Below are 18,687 nucleotides of genomic sequence, written 5' to 3' on the forward strand. Positions count from 1 at the left end.
GACAGCCAGGATGCACTGGGGAAGGGGCATTTCCAGAAGAAACCAGTGCACTGAGAGCAACAAGGTCTCAGCTCAAATAGGAGGCCTCGGGAATGGTGCTGAAGTGCTTGCACACTGGTTGTTATGCATATTTTTGTTAATTAACATAAGTCAGTAGCCTCTGAATTTAAAGTAGCTTGGATCTTTAGGCATGAGGCTGAGCCTGTCTCCTGTTTGCCTTCCCGGTGCCCGGCCCTACCGGCCTCCCTGGCTCTGCTGGCTCACAGGGTGACCTGTGCTGATGCTAGAAGACACCTGGCAGAAAACCATGGCTGGATCTTGTTAAATGCAAACATCTGCATCTTACAAGGCCTTTGCCAAGGAGCGGTAAGACAGGAAGGTGAAGTGCTGCAGGACAGCAGCATGCTACAGCTTCCTGACTCTCCCCCTCACTTCTGGGGAGGTGATTAAGTTCATGCTTGGAATTACTGGGTAAAAGGCCTCCACGGTTGTGCCAGCGGTAGGAGCACGTCCTGGGAGAGCATCTTTAATCCAGTGTTACACACCAGCTTGTTGGTTGGTGTAGGCTCCACAGCAAGGCTCTGGGAATTCCAGCTCCACAGGCAGGAGGGAGGGGAGCTCTGCCTTTCCATGGGTGCAAGTGGTGGATCTCAGGAAGTGTGTGTGACTTTTTGGCCATGAGAGCATGCAGGGGGCTGGCTGAAAGAGGGATGCAGTGAAATGAGTAGTGGAGATGAGTTTGGACCTGACTTGGCTGCCTGCCTCACCTCTGCAGTGAGCAGGATGAGCTTCAGGTTCAGAAGACAATGGGGTCCAAGGCATCATCATTCAGCTGTGCATCCTGTGCCTCTGTGAGGCGGACCATGGATTGTGCCAATGCTATATTTGGAAAAGAGGAGGAACACTAAGATAAACCTCACCTGTCTTGTGGCAGAGAATGGCTCTCTATAAACCTGGAGCAGATGGGAGAAGGACAAGGTGTTCACATGCTGAACTCTTCCTTCTTCCCTTGGTCTTCAGCCAAGTCCAGCTGAACTCTGGCTTTTCCAGTTCTGTCCCTGCATGTCCATGCAATGCTTGTGTATGTCTCTTGAGTAGCTTGGTGCTGCTTCCATCTTCCATGCTCTTCATTTTTGCATTTAAACTCAATCCAGAATTCCCCATTCAGTCTGGCCTCCTGCTGTACTTGCTTGACTTCTGGCACATTGGGATGGATCGTTCTTATACTCATTCTTCTCCATTAGTTAATCAGAAATTCATGTGGCTGCTTCACATCTACCTCAGCTCACTTCTGCTTCTCCTCCAGGCTGAAAAAGCCTCATTCCTTCCAGCACCCCTCACAGGACATATGCTCCAGGCCACAAACATCTTCATGGCCCTCATCTGAACTTATTCATTTATTGATGTTTTTCTTGCACTGCAAGGCCCAAACCTAGACTGGAGTACTGACTCCAGATGTGATCTAACGAGTGCTGAGTAAAGGGAGCGATCACTTCCAGGAACCTACTAGGTGCACTTCTGTTAATACAGCCCAGTATGTTCACCATAGCCAGGACACACTGCAGATGTTCAGCCTATTGCCCACCAGGACCCCCATGTCCTTCTCAGCAGAGCCAGTCACACCCAACCTGGGGTTTCTGATTCAGCCCCAGTCACGTGGCTTCTTTTACCTTATCTCCCTTTTTTCTTTCTCCCATGCTCACCTGACGGGGTCTTTGCTCATAAGGGCTCTGGGAAAGTAATAAGGCAAAGGGCATGGGGACTTAATGCAGAATTCAAAGAAAAGGAGAAATTCAGCTGAGATGCAAACCACCTGCAAATGCTGGGAATGTGGGAGAAGGCATTTACCACTGCTGGAATGGCAAAACCTTCTCGAAACTGAAAAACTGGATTTTCTAGTAGGGACTTGTAAAGGCGATGATGGGAGGTAAAGGGTCTGAAAGAACCTTTTCTTGGGGGAAAGGCAGTGTTTTGGGGGGCATTCAGTGAAGAATAGGAAGGTAAAATGAGGAGAAACCCAAGGAGAGTTTGGGGACTCTACGTCTACGTTTGCACATTGAGTGGAAAAGAAGGTGCCATGACTGGAACACAGCAATAGCCGGGGTGAGTGGGGGAAGAGCCCGTGTCTGCAGCATCCTGCTGGGTGTCGGGGCTGGCAGACCAGGCAGCAGAAAGCACCAGCCTCCTCCTGCGGGCAAGTGTTTCTTTCAGAGCCACCGTGCCTGATGGGTCACAGAGACGAAGCGGGAGGATCCCCTTCTTCTGCACACCCAGAGCTGATGTCAGCACCCACCTTGAGATAGCTCCAGGCACAACGGCCGTGGCAGGAGAGGTGACACCTCCTTCTCCAACCCGGGGTGTGTGGCAGCTCCTCCTGCAAGAAAACCAGAGCTTGTGGGTGGGTGGACCTTTAGCTGCGCCATATGATAGTTCTCATTAGTAAAGATTATATCAAACTTGGGTTGATTTTAGAGGTGTAGATAGCAAGTTTGGCCTATTTTTTTTTTTTTCTTCACTTTCAGAAATGCTGGAATGAAGCAGATTGGGCGTTCCTTTTGTCCATAGTCATATAGTCATATAGTCATATATGTCACCTTCACCCTGCAAATGTCTGTCCATATTCTGCCCTCCTGTGGAGGAAAGCGTTAGAGCTAGGCCTGTTTCACAATCTAAGATGAATATTCCTTACTGCTTGAATTTGTGCCATGAGCTGGGTGACAAAGAGTCCAACGAGACTGCGTGTGTTAGGACAGCTGCCCTGGTATGGTCCTGCAAAGACTCGTTCGATAGTGTGTCTAACAGCAAGATGTAAAATTCTGTTTAAAAATTCAAGATTTTCAATTTCTCAATTAAATTTGTATTTTCAATTTTAAGAAATTAAATGGACTTGATTTTGAAAGCAGAAACAGTTCATTAGGTCGAACCACATGTTCGCCTCAGTTCTTTTTCAGAGGTAAGGATTTGTCCAGGCAGGAAAACCCAATCTCTTTCATTTCAACAAAACCGTTTAGCCCGTTTCTTTTGATTTGTCTATCAAACATGGCCAAATCGTGGCCAAGCAATACTAAAGTTTTAATTTGTGGGAGAAAAATCTGTTTGAGCTTGGCTTAGCCACAGAGCGGGGTCTGACCTACGGCCCGCGGTGGTGGCGACTCCCCTCAGCAGTTTTGGTGTCCAGCCGCGGGGTAGGTTTAACGTCTGGATTCACACGTGCTTCACGGCCGTGGGCCTGCAAAAATCTAATTCTTCATTTACTTATTTTGTATTCTTGCCCTCACAAATCACCGCTGGTAAAGGATCGGGCCCTCCCGAGGATGGCGGGCTCCGAGGGCCCTGCCCGGGGGCGCGTCAAGGGCCCCCCCGCTCCTGCCAGCCCTGGCTTTGGCCTGATCTGTCCCACCTGATCCTACCCCCGAGGCTCCGCCGGGCCCTCCCCGGGGGCTCTGAGGTCGCCACAGCCCGGGGACGCCGCGGCCCTTCGCCCCCTCCGCCGGCAGCGCCGAAGGCCCCGCCCGGCCCTGGGCCTCCGGTGCGCGCGGGCCGGAAGCGGCGCCGTCCCAGCGTCCCCCGCGCGCTGCCTCCTTCTGCTGCGGCGCCATCAGCGGGACAGGGCGGGCGCCGGCATCCGCGTCCATCGGCAGCCATGGCGATCCGCTACCCCATGGCCGTGGGCCTCAACAAGGGCTACAAGGTGACCAAGAACGTCTCCAAGCCCAGGCAGTGCCGCCGCCGCGGGGTGAGTATGGGGCGGGCGAGGGCCGGGCCCCGGGAGAGGCGCTGCCGGCAGCCGCCGTTCTGCGGCCCCTGGGGAGCCCGCCGGGGGCCTGTCGCTCCCCGCCGTTCCGCGGCCCCTCCGGAGCCCGTCGGGGGTGCCGGGCGGGGGCCTGTCGCTCCTGGGGCGCGCACCGCGTTCTGCGGTCGTGTGCCCGGCGCCGCCGCCGTCCCGCGGGGTGGAGGGAGGGCGGCTGGGAGGGATGGGCCGTGGTTGGCACCGGCTCAGGACCGTGTTAGGGGCGTGCGGTGCCGCAGCTCGGTTTCTTCCCCGGCTGCCGAGGAGAGACGGGAAGGCGCTGACTCCGCGCACCGCCTGGGGATGGCGTGGCGGGGGTGGCTTGGCGGCGGGGGGCACTTGCAGGCTGCTGCTTTGCCGCCAAACCCGAATCACAGAATCATTCAGGTTGGAAAAGCCCCTCGGGATCATCGAGTCCAACCATCAGCCCGACTCGACAAAGTTCTCCCCTACCCCACATCCCCCAACAGCTCATCCAAACGACCCTTAAACACACCCAGGGATGGGGACTCCACCCCCTCCCTGGGCAGCCTATTCCACTCTCTGACCACTCTTTCTGGGAAACATTTTTTCCTCCTGTCCAGTCTGAACCTCCCCTGTTGCAGTTTAAAGCCGTTCCCTCTTGTTCTGTCACTAATTCCCTGGGAGAAGAGACCAGCACCAACCTCTCTACAACGTCCTTTCAGGGAGCTGTAGAGAGTGATGAGTCTCCCCTCCCCTTCTCCTCCTCACACTGAACAGTCCCAGCTCCTTCAATCTCTCCTCACAGGATTTATTCTCCAGGCCCTTCACCAGAAGGCTTAACTGGAGGTGTAAGACTGGCTAAATCCGAGATGGGTGACTGTCTGCAGCAGCAGTTGTGTAGGGGTTGAATGTTACCTTTCTGGTTTGCAGAACTATGTCCTTTGTGGGTCTCCTCCACTCCTGGTCTCAGGGGTGCAAAGTGCTGTTTGGCCCCGAACTGCACTGACTGGGACCCACAGAAAACCTGCAGGAAAGCAGTTTTAAGGGTTGAGAAAGCTGGTGATGTTACACATGGAGTGGGGGCTTAGATCATGGAAAGTTACTAAACTTGTGAAGGTGGCTGTGGAGTGAACTAGCTGGTTATAGGAGAATTGGTATCTGTAATGGAAGAATAAAATGCATTTCAACTGCAGCTTAAATTCATTTAGCAGCGTGTCGTGGTTTAACTGGCAACTAAGCCCCACCCAGCTGCTTGCTCACTTCCCCTGCATCGGGATGGGCGAGCGATTTGGAAGAGCAGAAGTGAGAAAACTCATGGGTCGAGATAAAGATGGTTTAATAGGTAAAGCAAAAGCCGTGCATGCAAGCCAAGCAAAACAGGGAATTTATTCACCACGTCCCCGGTGGGTGTTCAGCCATCTCCAGGAAAGCCAGGCTCCATCACGCGGAATGGTGACTTGGGAAGACAAATGCCATCACTCGGAATGTCCGACCCCCATTCCGCCCCCCTCCTTCCCCAGCGTGAGGTGCTGAGCACGATGTCATATGGTCTGGGACATCCCCGGGGTCAGCTGTCCTGGCTGTGTCCCCTCCTGACTTGTGCACCCCCAGCCTGCTCACTGGTGGGGCGAGAAGCAGAAAACGCCTCAACTCTGTGTAAGCAGCGCTCAGTGGTGACAAAAACATCACTGTATTCTCAACACTGTTTTCAGCACAAATCCAAAACAAAGACCCGTACCAGCTACTGTGAAGAAAATTAACTCTATCCCAGGCAAAACCAGCACACAGTGAGATAAAAAATAGGCTGGGTGACTTCTGAAGTCTATTCTGCTTCTCTTAGTAACAGCTACAGGTGTCGCCCCCAAAACTGCCCAATAATGACAAATATTGGGAGTTACCCAGGTGCAATGAATGCGTGTGTTAACACGAGAGGTTAATGCATATTGTATCTTTTATCCCACTTTGATTAAATGCTGTGTTTCGATGTGGTGGTTGAGATGTGTAGCAATGCAAACCCGGGTATCTAATGGTCCTGCTTTTTTTAGAAAATGGTGCATGCAAATGTGCAAAATAGGCAATACTGTGGCTAAAAGGAAAAGCAAGTAGCGTGTCTCCTGGAGATCACTGTGCTGCACAGCACCTCCCGGGGATCGGACTTCCTTGGGACGCGCCGATAGCATAAGCATTAGCCCAGTTTGCCACAACCCTCTGCAGTCCGTGGGTAAATCAACACCTACATTCAATGTGATTCATATATTTTTCTTCTTCCCACCCCCCCTTCCTATAGCGCCTGACCAAACACACGAAGTTTGTGCGAGACATGATCAGGGAAGTCTGTGGCTTTGCGCCCTATGAGAGACGTGCTATGGAGTTGCTGAAAGTTTCCAAAGATAAACGTGCTCTGAAGTTCATAAAGAAACGGGTAGGTCAATCCAACATCTTGGTGAGGATGCCAAAAACTCGGCTGTAGTTAACTTTGTTTTCTGCCCTTCCCTAGAGACACTTTGGTTTTTAATTAATTCTCTTTTTGCAGTTTGGGAAGTTACTGGTCTAATCTGTGGGAGTGGAGGGAAATGCTTCTTGGGTTGGGTGGGAGAGGGATGTAAAGGAAATTTGCTAAAAAGGCCCTGAGCTACAGGAATCCAGGCTTGCCTTGCTATTTTTGCATTATTTGCATATCTGGTGTGGGGAGGAGGAGAGTGATACTGATGGAGGTTGGGTACCTGTAACCAGGTGACTTGAAATGGGGTTTATTGAGAGCAGCTGTGTCAGCTGAAAGCAGCTTCCACCTTGCCCCAAGTACTACTGGGATGTGATGGCAGGTAGCTCCTGGCTGGCCAGTCGAGGTGGATGGGGTTCAAGTCCATGTTTAGCAGGACTCTGCCTTCTGAGTAAAGCAGTCTCCTGCCTGAAGCAGCGGGGAAGGGATGACTGCCCTGCTCTCTCCCCTGCAGGTGGGCACTCACATCCGGGCCAAGCGAAAGCGGGAAGAACTCAGTAACGTCCTGGCAGCCATGAGGAAAGCTGCTGCAAAGAAGGATTGAGTCGTACAGTGTGTAACTCAATAAAGTCCTTTCTCACAAAAACACGTGTTGTGACTGGTGATGGAACATCTGCTTCAGCCGGTAGGAATGGGGTGCTCCTGGGGGTGCTGAGAGGGCCCTGAACTGCACTAATCCAGAAACTCCATCACTATTTTCTTTTACCTGAAGCTGGAGATGCTGATACTGGAGTTGCTGGTACTGGCCTGTGATAAATTCTAGAGGGGAATCCTCTTCCTCCTCCAGACCTCACAGAACTAGCCTTTCTCAGGATGGGGAAGCCTTTGCAGTAGCTAAGGCTGTGATACCTTCCACCTCCCAGCCTGTCTCCAGCCCTAGATGGTGGTAGAAGTCAGCGGACAAAAATTGCTGTTGAAATAGTAACAACTCTGCACTCCTTCCCCATGGCACATGTTCCTTGTGCAGCTTTTCCTGCTGGTATCCCCCTTGCACCCTCCATTCACACCCTACTTTCTGCAGTGCATTATCAAATTATGTGAAAATTGCAGTCGTTTAGAGCTCCCTGAATTTCAGCAGGATTATTTACTCTCCACTAAGGGCTGCCTTGCTGTGAGACAGGACAAGGCCTGTTCTTCCTGCAAAAGGAAAGAATTTCAACTAGACTTTATGTAACTACAATTCCCTATTTCAATCTGCTTTTTCTAGCATTTGCCACAAGATGAAGTACTCCAGTTCTCTGGCCCAAGCCTGTGTTTATTGATGTACAACACTGATGCTAAGATACTGAATTCCGTACTCAGTGAACATAACACAGCTGCTGCGGTAGCACCGCCAGTCTCTGGTGGAATGCAGTGCTAACTGCTGATACGAGCACACTGCTCTTCTGTCCAGGCCTGCTCTCTCTTTAAGCCTGGCCTTGTTTCTGATGGTAGTGACCTGTGGTTTAATATGGAGAACCGTGTCCATGGTGGCTGATAACATTCACATTCTTTAAGTAAAATTTCACGATTTTATTGTAAATACTTAACATGGATCATAATTCAGTATTAAAGAGTGAGAAATACTTTATTCTAGCCAAGCCATAATTCATTTCAGCAGCTGCGCAGCAGCAATAGCTCCGTTGTCCCCAGGTCACCCCAGTTCCGGGTGGTGGCTGGGCATTAAGGGACAGATCACCTTCCAGGCATCAGGTTGTTGAACATCATCCTCCAGCAGAATCCAGCTTTGAAAATGCTATATCAAATACCTCTTTGTAGTGCTCGACAAAATGCACTTCCAGTCCTTCTGTAATGAATCCAGCAAGGTCGTAATAATCCTTTTTATTCTCTGATGGCAGAATGATGCAGGTAACACCCGCCCTCTTCGCCTGTGGGGAAAAAAAAGTTACGCAGTCTGTTGAGTCCTAGAAATCCAATCTACTGGAAACACACTCTCCCATTTTAGAAAGGAAGAACAAGAACAGTTATTTAGGAGCGTGATCTGGCTTTACTCTGGAGAGCAGCAAGGGCATTACAGAGGCCACTAAGGATGGATCATGTTCTAGACCTCCCTAAGTCCCCAAAACACGCTCTCCAGTCCCACCTTCTCAGCTGAAGTGGGAGGTATTTTAGTAGGACCCTGTCAGCATATTGGGAGATTGTTAAGAATTTGTACTATTTTACAGTTTTAAAAGTCTGTTCCAACTTGGGTGAGGATAAACCCTAAAATCAAAGGAAGAATTAGGAACAGCTTACCAGACCAACCCATCACATCAATACGTGTGACCCACAGCACCACTGTATAGAACCTTCTGAGAGGACGTGCCAGGAGGAGCACAGAAAGGGGGGCGCCCTCATCGAGTGGCAGGTTTGTACCCGCTCACTTCGTGGGTGATCCTGCATTTATCCCTGTGTGGCCACTCACAGACATCTCTCTATCATATGTTAGTCCTCCTGAAGTGACTACCACAAAACAAAATGCAAAATTACCCATTTTAAAGCCACACAAAGAAAAGGAATCACACTGCACAAGGCTGTAGCCCAAACAGATTTGGGGAAGAACACTGATGTGAAGCTCCAGCTCAACAGGCTGCCAAAAGAGCTTTTCTTGAAGACAGAAAAATGGGGATGATGCAGGGCTGATGTAGGCAGGAGCTGTACAGAGGAAAGTACGGAGAGATTCAAATGGTTGAAAAAAATTCTGAAAACTGCAAAGGGTTGAAACCAAAAGAGCAAGCACCACTATAAATCCAGTGCTTGCAAGAGTGCTTCAGAGAACTCAGTCTATACAGCTTGCTTAAAAAAAAATAAAAATGAAGTAGCTTGAACAGGGGAAAATGCAACACACTAGAAGTTCTTTCCATATAAAACACAAAACCATAGGGCTGTCTGAAATTTTAAGTCAGACAAATTCGAACTGGAACTGGGTGTGCTGGGTTTGTGTGGCAGGGTTTTTGGTAGCAGGGGAGGGGGCTACAGCAGTGGCCCCCTATAAGAAGCTTCTGGAAAGTTCCTCCCCTCTCCTGGCTCCAAGCTGGACCTGCCTGTGGCCAAGGCTGAGCCAGCTGGGCGATGGTGGCTGCACCTCTGCCATAATGTATTTAAGAAGGGAAACCTGAGAGGGGGTGGGGACTTTGAGGACAAGAGGAGGACACCGGTGCAAACACCGAGGTCAGTGGAAGGAAGAAGGAGGAAGGGGGGAAGGTATGCTGGAGCTGAGAGCCCCCCTGTATCCCGTAGTGAGAGGGCAGGGCCGCCCCCTGACACCCGTGGGGGTCATGGGAGGAGCAGAGATCCGCCTGTGGAGGCGCCCGCAGCGGAGCAGGTGGCTGCGCTAGGCCGGGACTATGTGGGAAGGAGCAGCCCCCCCCCCGGTTGTAGTTCAGCACGGGTAGGTGCAACGCGTGGGGATGACCCATGCCAGAGCATCTCGAAAAGAATGCATCCTGTGGGGAGGACTCAGCAGAGAGAGTCTCTGGAGGAGTGTCTGCCGTGAGAGGGGAACACCCGGAGCTGGGGGGAAAACGCAGAATAGTGCTTCCCCCCGCCTGGAGGAAGAGGCAGCAGAGTGACTGCACCCCCCATCCTCTGCCCCTGTGCCACTGGGGGAGGAGGTAGAAATATCAGGAACAAAACTGAGCCTGGGAAGAAGGGAGGGGTGGGGGGAGCTTCTTAGTGTCCCATTCTGTCTGTTAAGTGTCGTTATCATTAGTGTTTTGAATTGAAGTGACATCCTTTGTCTTCCCCCAATAAGCCCGGTTTTTGCCTGTGACCGTTAAAGGTGAGCAACCCCTCCCTGTCCTTATCTTGATTCCCGAGTCTTTTGTTTCCTTCTTCCTCCCTCCCAGCGCTGGGTGGGGTGGAGGGGGTGGGAAAGGAGTGAGTAAACAGCTGCATGGTGCTCAGTTGCCCTCCGGGCTCAAACCCCACATTAGGGAACAGAGCCTTAATGCTAACGACGACATTTTACGGATACATTAAATCTCACTGGATGCCCTCCTTGAACAGGCACTTCAACCCAGCACAGATTATTGGCCCATCCCAGTCTGTGGTAGGTAAAACAGTTTTAATAGCCAGATGATACCTTCCACCCCTAATTCCACCAGTCTAGTAAGTAACTAGATCAACACAGATGCCCTGGCACAAAGCCTGGGGTCCCATCTCCTTCCTCACAGGCAGAGACACAGGCAAGATTCCCACGTTCCCCCACAGGGAATGTTGAATCGTTGCCTCTCCTGCTACAGGAGCAATCACTCTGGCTGTCCCAGTCCCTGCTGAGCCCAAACCAGGGCTCTCTCCCACAGATGATACATGGAGACAAGGGAAGAGCTCTTACCGCAATAGTCTTCTCCTTGATTCCACCAACAGGAAGAATTTTTCCAGTTAATGACACCTCCCCAGTCATGGCCACATTCTGTCTCACAGGGCAATTCATGGCCAGCGATAGCAAAGCTGTCACTATCGTACACCCTGCACTTGGTCCGTCCTTTGGTGTTGCTCCCTGTTAAAAAAAAAGCACAACCCCCCTGCCTTTAGCTCAAAGAGTAGCAAAGCCAGGCAACACTTTTGTTGTTGCTGTTTTAACGTGGCCCCAGTTTCACAGAGTCTCACTCAGGTTTTTGTGAAAGTGTCACTGATGGAATCCTGCTGTTTGAACTGGCTGATCTATTAACAACCAGGTCAGTCCTCACCTTATTCAGGAAGAATAATCCATGAGTCTACAAGTTGGTTTCTGGCCTGATGCCACTGTAATACTCATCAGGCTCAGGACTTTGAATAAGTAACATGAGCAAAAACCAGAGCACAAGTGCTTTGAAGGTTTTTGTTGACCTAAGCCAACCATGGAAACAAGTATCAGTGGTCAGCATCACAAGGGAAGAGAGCATCAAGAGACACAAAATAGTGGAGGACAATACTGAAAATCATTCAAGGCAGAGAAGATCATTTGGTTTAGAAAGCCCAACAAAATCCAGGCCTAAACTAGTGACAGTCTGGATTTATTGGAGATCAAACAGATCCCCGAGGTAAGAGCAGAAGAAACGCATGTTTGAGAGGGAGTAGAGACAATGTCTGCTGTTTTCTGATCCTCCAGGAAACAACCACACAAGTTACAGCCAAGTACCTGGACAGACAGAGCAAGCTGCAACAAGGACTGTAGACCAGGTTAAAGCATGCAATAGTTCAGAAGCAAAGCTTGGACACAGAGCACAAAATTTGTCTTTAGTAAAGCACCTGCCCAAGCCTGTTACACAGTGTATGAGCCCCTCTGAGCACTGTGTGCATTTATTTCCACTCCCAGACACTAGAAAAGTGCAGTCACTGCCATTGTATGGACTAGGAACCATGGCACAGAGACCAAGAGTAATATTTTCAATTATGTGTAAAGGATCTGAGGCCTTCATGAAGGCCTGGTAACACAGAGACCCAACTTTTGGTTTCCTTGTAGCCGCATACAAGCTTTTATCCAAAATACTTATCTCTGTGCCACAGTTTCCCCACCTGCACAACAGGGCCAACAGCTACACTGGGATTCCTTACAGCATTATCCAAGCCCCTGTATTCTCACCACATGCTTGCTGCAGAAAGGAATGGAAACGTAGCTAAGAATGCTTTCACAGGATCCTGAGGAAAATGTCTTCTTTTCAAGGTTTTACTGCTAAAAAGTGGCATTCTGCACAACACAGGGACAAACGAAATGCTTTCCAACCTCATGTCTAGGGGAGCAAACCAGCCCAGCTGCTGTGCATGCCCTGTGAATTCTGCATCAATTTACCTCTGGCACATGCAAGTGGATATGGGAAGACACGAGAAAGTCATTGTTGGGGTCCTTCTGCATCAGAAAGGCTCTTGCAAACGTGTAAGCTATTTTAGCACTCTCTTTCATTACATCTCCCAGTTGCCCTGTTACTTCAAGGGACCCATCCTTGTTCTCCTTGTCTTTGGGTCGCTTCAGAGATGTTTCAACAAACAGAGTGGACCCTCCTAAGAAAGAAAAGAAAAACAACATCCTGAGAAAATGTAAAGGAAAATCAATCCGGGTTTAGGTGATGCAGAAGCAATGTCAGGAACTTGGAACTGGGGCTCTGTATCAGAGACACTAGTTCTTGGGTAAAGAGCAGTTGAAACCTGCTCTCCAGATCCCTTCAGGAAGGCTGGCTAGAAAGCTCAACAGCGCTGCACCGACAGTCTCCACCCACTGCTTCTTTGGACTTCACACTCCACCAATACAGATGCAACCCCTAGTTAGTGGAAATAACCAGTTCTTATAATGGTTTCAGGCTCTTTTTAGCCAAAAAGATGAGCTCATACCATAACACACCTCTAGCCAGTTCAGCTTCCCTGTATCAGGCATCTACTTACCTTCTCCACTGTACTGATCTTTTCCCTCTTAACTACTTCAGCAGTATGCAGAGGTCATATCCTTTGCTGTGTGCTCTATTTCCATACTGTGGTGCACATAAGCCCCTGAATTACTAGGAGAGTAATCCACTGAATGGTAACTAGCCCAACAGAGTGGTGGAATACCTGTATCTGCCCTTGACATCAAAAGCCAGGTCAGTGGTGCAACATCACTGGAGAGATGCAGCACGAAGAGAGAGGGATGCAGCACGAAGAGAGAGGGATGCAGCACGAAGAGAGAGGGATGCAGCACGAAGAGAGAGGGATGCAGCACGAAGAGAGAGGGATGCAGCACGAAGAGAGAGGGATGCAGCACAAAGAGAGAGGGATGCAGCACAAAGAGAGAGGGATGCAGCACAAAGAGAGAGGGATGCAGCACAAAGAGAGAGGGATGCAGCACAAAGAGAGAGGGATGCAGCACAAAGAGAGAGGGATGCAGCACAAAGAGAGAGGGATGCAGCACAAAGAGAGAGGGATGCAGCACAAAGAGAGAGGGATGCAGCACAAAGAGAGAGGGATGCAGCACAAAGAGAGAGGGATGCAGCACAAAGAGAGAGGGATGCAGCACAAAGAGAGAGGGATGCAGCACAAAGAGAGAGGGATGCAGCACAAAGAGAGAGGGATGCAGCACAAAGAGAGAGGGATGCAGCACAAAGAGAGAGGGATGCAGCACAAAGAGAGAGGGATGCAGCACAAAGAGAGAGGGATGCAGCACAAAGAGAGAGGGATGCAGCACAAAGAGAGAGGGATGCAGCACAAAGAGAGAGGGATGCAGCACAAAGAGAGAGGGATGCAGCACAAAGAGAGAGGGATGCAGCACAAAGAGAGAGGGATGCAGCACAAAGAGAGAGGGATGCAGCACAAAGAGAGAGGGATGCAGCACAAAGAGAGAGGGATGCAGCACAAAGAGAGAGGGATGCAGCACAAAGAGAGAGGGATGCAGCACAAAGAGAGAGGGATGCAGCACAAAGAGAGAGGGATGCAGCACAAAGAGAGAGGGATGCAGCACAAAGAGAGAGGGATGCAGCACAAAGAGAGAGGGATGCAGCACAAAGAGAGAGGGATGCAGCACAAAGAGAGAGGGATGCAGCACAAAGAGAGAGGGATGCAGCACAAAGAGAGAGGGATGCAGCACAAAGAGAGAGGGATGCAGCACAAAGAGAGAGGGATGCAGCACAAAGAGAGAGGGATGCAGCACAAAGAGAGAGGGATGCAGCACAAAGAGAGAGGGATGCAGCACAAAGAGAGAGGGATGCAGCACAAAGAGAGAGGGATGCAGCACAAAGAGAGAGGGATGCAGCACAAAGAGAGAGGGATGCAGCACAAAGAGAGAGGGATGCAGCACAAAGAGAGAGGGATGCAGCACAAAGAGAGAGGGATGCAGCACAAAGAGAGAGGGATGCAGCACAAAGAGAGAGGGATGCAGCACAAAGAGAGAGGGATGCAGCACAAAGAGAGAGGGATGCAGCACAAAGAGAGAGGGATGCAGCACAAAGAGAGAGGGATGCAGCACAAAGAGAGAGGGATGCAGCACAAAGAGAGAGGGATGCAGCACAAAGAGAGAGGGATGCAGCACAAAGAGAGAGGGATGCAGCACAAAGAGAGAGGGATGCAGCACAAAGAGAGAGGGATGCAGCACAAAGAGAGAGGGATGCAGCACAAAGAGAGAGGGATGCAGCACAAAGAGAGAGGGATGCAGCACAAAGAGAGAGGGATGCAGCACAAAGAGAGAGGGATGCAGCACAAAGAGAGAGGGATGCAGCACAAAGAGAGAGGGATGCAGCACAAAGAGAGAGGGATGCAGCACAAAGAGAGAGGGATGCAGCACAAAGAGAGAGGGATGCAGCACAAAGAGAGAGGGATGCAGCACAAAGAGAGAGGGATGCAGCACAAAGAGAGAGGGATGCAGCACAAAGAGAGAGGGATGCAGCACAAAGAGAGAGGGATGCAGCACAAAGAGAGAGGGATGCAGCACAAAGAGAGAGGGATGCAGCACAAAGAGAGAGGGATGCAGCACAAAGAGAGAGGGATGCAGCACAAAGAGAGAGGGATGCAGCACAAAGAGAGAGGGATGCAGCACAAAGAGAGAGGGATGCAGCACAAAGAGAGAGGGATGCAGCACAAAGAGAGAGGGATGCAGCACAAAGAGAGAGGGATGCAGCACAAAGAGAGAGGGATGCAGCACAAAGAGAGAGGGATGCAGCACAAAGAGAGAGGGATGCAGCACAAAGAGAGAGGGATGCAGCACAAAGAGAGAGGGATGCAGCACAAAGAGAGAGGGATGCAGCACAAAGAGAGAGGGATGCAGCACAAAGAGAGAGGGATGCAGCACAAAGAGAGAGGGATGCAGCACAAAGAGAGAGGGATGCAGCACAAAGAGAGAGGGATGCAGCACAAAGAGAGAGGGATGCAGCACAAAGAGAGAGGGATGCAGCACAAAGAGAGAGGGATGCAGCACAAAGAGAGAGGGATGCAGCACAAAGAGAGAGGGATGCAGCACAAAGAGAGAGGGATGCAGCACAAAGAGAGAGGGATGCAGCACAAAGAGAGAGGGATGCAGCACAAAGAGAGAGGGATGCAGCACAAAGAGAGAGGGATGCAGCACAAAGAGAGAGGGATGCAGCACAAAGAGAGAGGGATGCAGCACAAAGAGAGAGGGATGCAGCACAAAGAGAGAGGGATGCAGCACAAAGAGAGAGGGATGCAGCACAAAGAGAGAGGGATGCAGCACAAAGAGAGAGGGATGCAGCACAAAGAGAGAGGGATGCAGCACAAAGAGAGAGGGATGCAGCACAAAGAGAGAGGGATGCAGCACAAAGAGAGAGGGATGCAGCACAAAGAGAGAGGGATGCAGCACAAAGAGAGAGGGATGCAGCACAAAGAGAGAGGGATGCAGCACAAAGAGAGAGGGATGCAGCACAAAGAGAGAGGGATGCAGCACAAAGAGAGAGGGATGCAGCACAAAGAGAGAGGGATGCAGCACAAAGAGAGAGGGATGCAGCACAAAGAGAGAGGGATGCAGCACAAAGAGAGAGGGATGCAGCACAAAGAGAGAGGGATGCAGCACAAAGAGAGAGGGATGCAGCACAAAGAGAGAGGGATGCAGCACAAAGAGAGAGGGATGCAGCACAAAGAGAGAGGGATGCAGCACAAAGAGAGAGGGATGCAGCACAAAGAGAGAGGGATGCAGCACAAAGAGAGAGGGATGCAGCACAAAGAGAGAGGGATGCAGCACAAAGAGAGAGGGATGCAGCACAAAGAGAGAGGGATGCAGCACAAAGAGAGAGGGATGCAGCACAAAGAGAGAGGGATGCAGCACAAAGAGAGAGGGATGCAGCACAAAGAGAGAGGGATGCAGCACAAAGAGAGAGGGATGCAGCACAAAGAGAGAGGGATGCAGCACAAAGAGAGAGGGATGCAGCACAAAGAGAGAGGGATGCAGCACAAAGAGAGAGGGATGCAGCACAAAGAGAGAGGGATGCAGCACAAAGAGAGAGGGATGCAGCACAAAGAGAGAGGGATGCAGCACAAAGAGAGAGGGATGCAGCACAAAGAGAGAGGGATGCAGCACAAAGAGAGAGGGATGCAGCACAAAGAGAGAGGGATGCAGCACAAAGAGAGAGGGATGCAGCACAAAGAGAGAGGGATGCAGCACAAAGAGAGAGGGATGCAGCACAAAGAGAGAGGGATGCAGCACAAAGAGAGAGGGATGCAGCACAAAGAGAGAGGGATGCAGCACAAAGAGAGAGGGATGCAGCACAAAGAGAGAGGGATGCAGCACAAAGAGAGAGGGATGCAGCACAAAGAGAGAGGGATGCAGCACAAAGAGAGAGGGATGCAGCACAAAGAGAGAGGGATGCAGCACAAAGAGAGAGGGATGCAGCACAAAGAGAGAGGGATGCAGCACAAAGAGAGAGGGATGCAGCACAAAGAGAGAGGGATGCAGCACAAAGAGAGAGGGATGCAGCACAAAGAGAGAGGGATGCAGCACAAAGAGAGAGGGATGCAGCACAAAGAGAGAGGGATGCAGCACAAAGAGAGAGGGATGCAGCACAAAGAGAGAGGGATGCAGCACAAAGAGAGAGGGATGCAGCACAAAGAGAGAGGGATGCAGCACAAAGAGAGAGGGATGCAGCACAAAGAGAGAGGGATGCAGCACAAAGAGAGAGGGATGCAGCACAAAGAGAGAGGGATGCAGCACAAAGAGAGAGGGATGCAGCACAAAGAGAGAGGGATGCAGCACAAAGAGAGAGGGATGCAGCACAAAGAGAGAGGGATGCAGCACAAAGAGAGAGGGATGCAGCACAAAGAGAGAGGGATGCAGCACAAAGAGAGAGGGATGCAGCACAAAGAGAGAGGGATGCAGCACAAAGAGAGAGGGATGCAGCACAAAGAGAGAGGGATGCAGCACAAAGAGAGAGGGATGCAGCACAAAGAGAGAGGGATGCAGCACAAAGAGAGAGGGATGCAGCACAAAGAGAGAGGGATGCAGCACAAAGAGAGAGGGATGCAGCACAAAGAGAGAGGGATGCAGCACAAAGAGAGAGGGATGCAGCACAAAGAGAGAGGGATGCAGCACAAAGAGAGAGGGATGCAGCACAAAGAGAGAGGGATGCAGCACAAAGAGAGAGGGATGCAGCACAAAGAGAGAGGGATGCAGCACAAAGAGAGAGGGATGCAGCACAAAGAGAGAGGGATGCAGCACAAAGAGAGAGGGATGCAGCACAAAGAGAGAGGGATGCAGCACAAAGAGAGAGGGATGCAGCACAAAGAGAGAGGGATGCAGCACAAAGAGAGAGGGATGCAGCACAAAGAGAGAGGGATGCAGCACAAAGAGAGAGGGATGCAGCACAAAGAGAGAGGGATGCAGCACAAAGAGAGAGGGATGCAGCACAAAGAGAGAGGGATGCAGCACAAAGAGAGAGGGATGCAGCACAAAGAGAGAGGGATGCAGCACAAAGAGAGAGGGATGCAGCACAAAGAGAGAGGGATGCAGCACAAAGAGAGAGGGATGCAGCACAAAGAGAGAGGGATGCAGCACAAAGAGAGAGGGATGCAGCACAAAGAGAGAGGGATGCAGCACAAAGAGAGAGGGATGCAGCACAAAGAGAGAGGGATGCAGCACAAAGAGAGAGGGATGCAGCACAAAGAGAGAGGGATGCAGCACAAAGAGAGAGGGATGCAGCACAAAGAGAGAGGGATGCAGCACAAAGAGAGAGGGATGCAGCACAAAGAGAGAGGGATGCAGCACAAAGAGAGAGGGATGCAGCACAAAGAGAGAGGGATGCAGCACAAAGAGAGAGGGATGCAGCACAAAGAGAGAGGGATGCAGCACAAAGAGAGAGGGATGCAGCACAAAGAGAGAGGGATGCAGCACAAAGAGAGAGGGATGCAGCACAAAGAGAGAGGGATGCAGCACAAAGAGAGAGGGATGCAGCACAAAGAGAGAGGGATGCAGCACAAAGAGAGAGGGATGCAGCACAAAGAGAGAGGGATGCAGCACAAAGAGAGAGGGATGCAGCACAAAGAGAGAGGGATGCAGCACAAAGAGAGAGGGATGCAGCACAAAGAGAGAGGGATGCAGCACAAAGAGAGAGGGATGCAGCACAAAGAGAGAGGGATGCAGCACAAAGAGAGAGGGATGCAGCACAAAGAGAGAGGGATGCAGCACAAAGAGAGAGGGATGCAGCACAAAGAGAGAGGGATGCAGCACAAAGAGAGAGGGATGCAGCACAAAGAGAGAGGGATGCAGCACAAAGAGAGAGGGATGCAGCACAAAGAGAGAGGGATGCAGCACAAAGAGAGAGGGATGCAGCACAAAGAGAGAGGGATGCAGCACAAAGAGAGAGGGATGCAGCACAAAGAGAGAGGGATGCAGCACAAAGAGAGAGGGATGCAGCACAAAGAGAGAGGGATGCAGCACAAAGAGAGAGGGATGCAGCACAAAGAGAGAGGGATGCAGCACAAAGAGAGAGGGATGCAGCACAAAGAGAGAGGGATGCAGCACAAAGAGAGAGGGATGCAGCACAAAGAGAGAGGGATGCAGCACAAAGAG

At 50.9% G+C, this 18,687-nt stretch overlaps 2 protein-coding genes across 2 annotated transcripts in view; one reads left to right on the forward strand and one right to left on the reverse strand.

The window, feature by feature from the left end:
• Nucleotides 1–3,561: 3,561 nt before the first annotated feature.
• RPL36 (ribosomal protein L36) lies at nt 3,562–6,840 on the forward strand. The gene is made up of 3 exons (XM_074809085.1): nt 3,562–3,736; nt 6,042–6,176; nt 6,709–6,840. The coding sequence occupies exons 1-3, from the start codon at nt 3,644–3,646 to the stop codon at nt 6,796–6,798; spliced, it is 318 nt and encodes a 105-aa protein (XP_074665186.1). The 5' UTR covers nt 3,562–3,643; the 3' UTR covers nt 6,799–6,840.
• Nucleotides 6,841–7,751: 911 nt separating this feature from the next.
• The window catches only part of LONP1 (lon peptidase 1, mitochondrial), a 30,024-nt gene continuing 19,088 nt past the window's right edge, over nt 7,752–18,687 (reverse strand). Inside the window, exons 16-18 of the mRNA XM_074809035.1 lie at nt 12,007–12,215; nt 10,570–10,734; nt 7,752–8,122 (exon numbers count right to left, since the gene is read on the reverse strand). Coding sequence (XP_074665136.1) covers nt 7,958–8,122; nt 10,570–10,734; nt 12,007–12,215 — 539 coding nt within the window. The 3' untranslated portion in view covers nt 7,752–7,957. The remainder of the gene's footprint in view (nt 8,123–10,569; nt 10,735–12,006; nt 12,216–18,687) is intronic.

This window comes from Strix aluco, chromosome 29, assembly GCF_031877795.1.
Source record: "Strix aluco isolate bStrAlu1 chromosome 29, bStrAlu1.hap1, whole genome shotgun sequence".
Taxonomy (NCBI): Eukaryota; Metazoa; Chordata; class Aves; order Strigiformes; family Strigidae; genus Strix; species Strix aluco.

Bases quoted from the DNA above. Each gene is read 5' to 3' on its own strand.
- RPL36 (XM_074809085.1), top strand. From the start codon at position 3,644: ATGGCGATCCGCTACCCCATGGCCGTGGGCCTCAACAAGGGCTACAAG. The intron at 3,737-6,041 runs GTGAGTATGGGG...CCCTTCCTATAG, and splicing joins GGCAGTGCCGCCGCCGCGGG to CGCCTGACCAAACACACGAA. The intron at 6,177-6,708 runs GTAGGTCAATCC...TCTCCCCTGCAG, and splicing joins TGAAGTTCATAAAGAAACGG to GTGGGCACTCACATCCGGGC.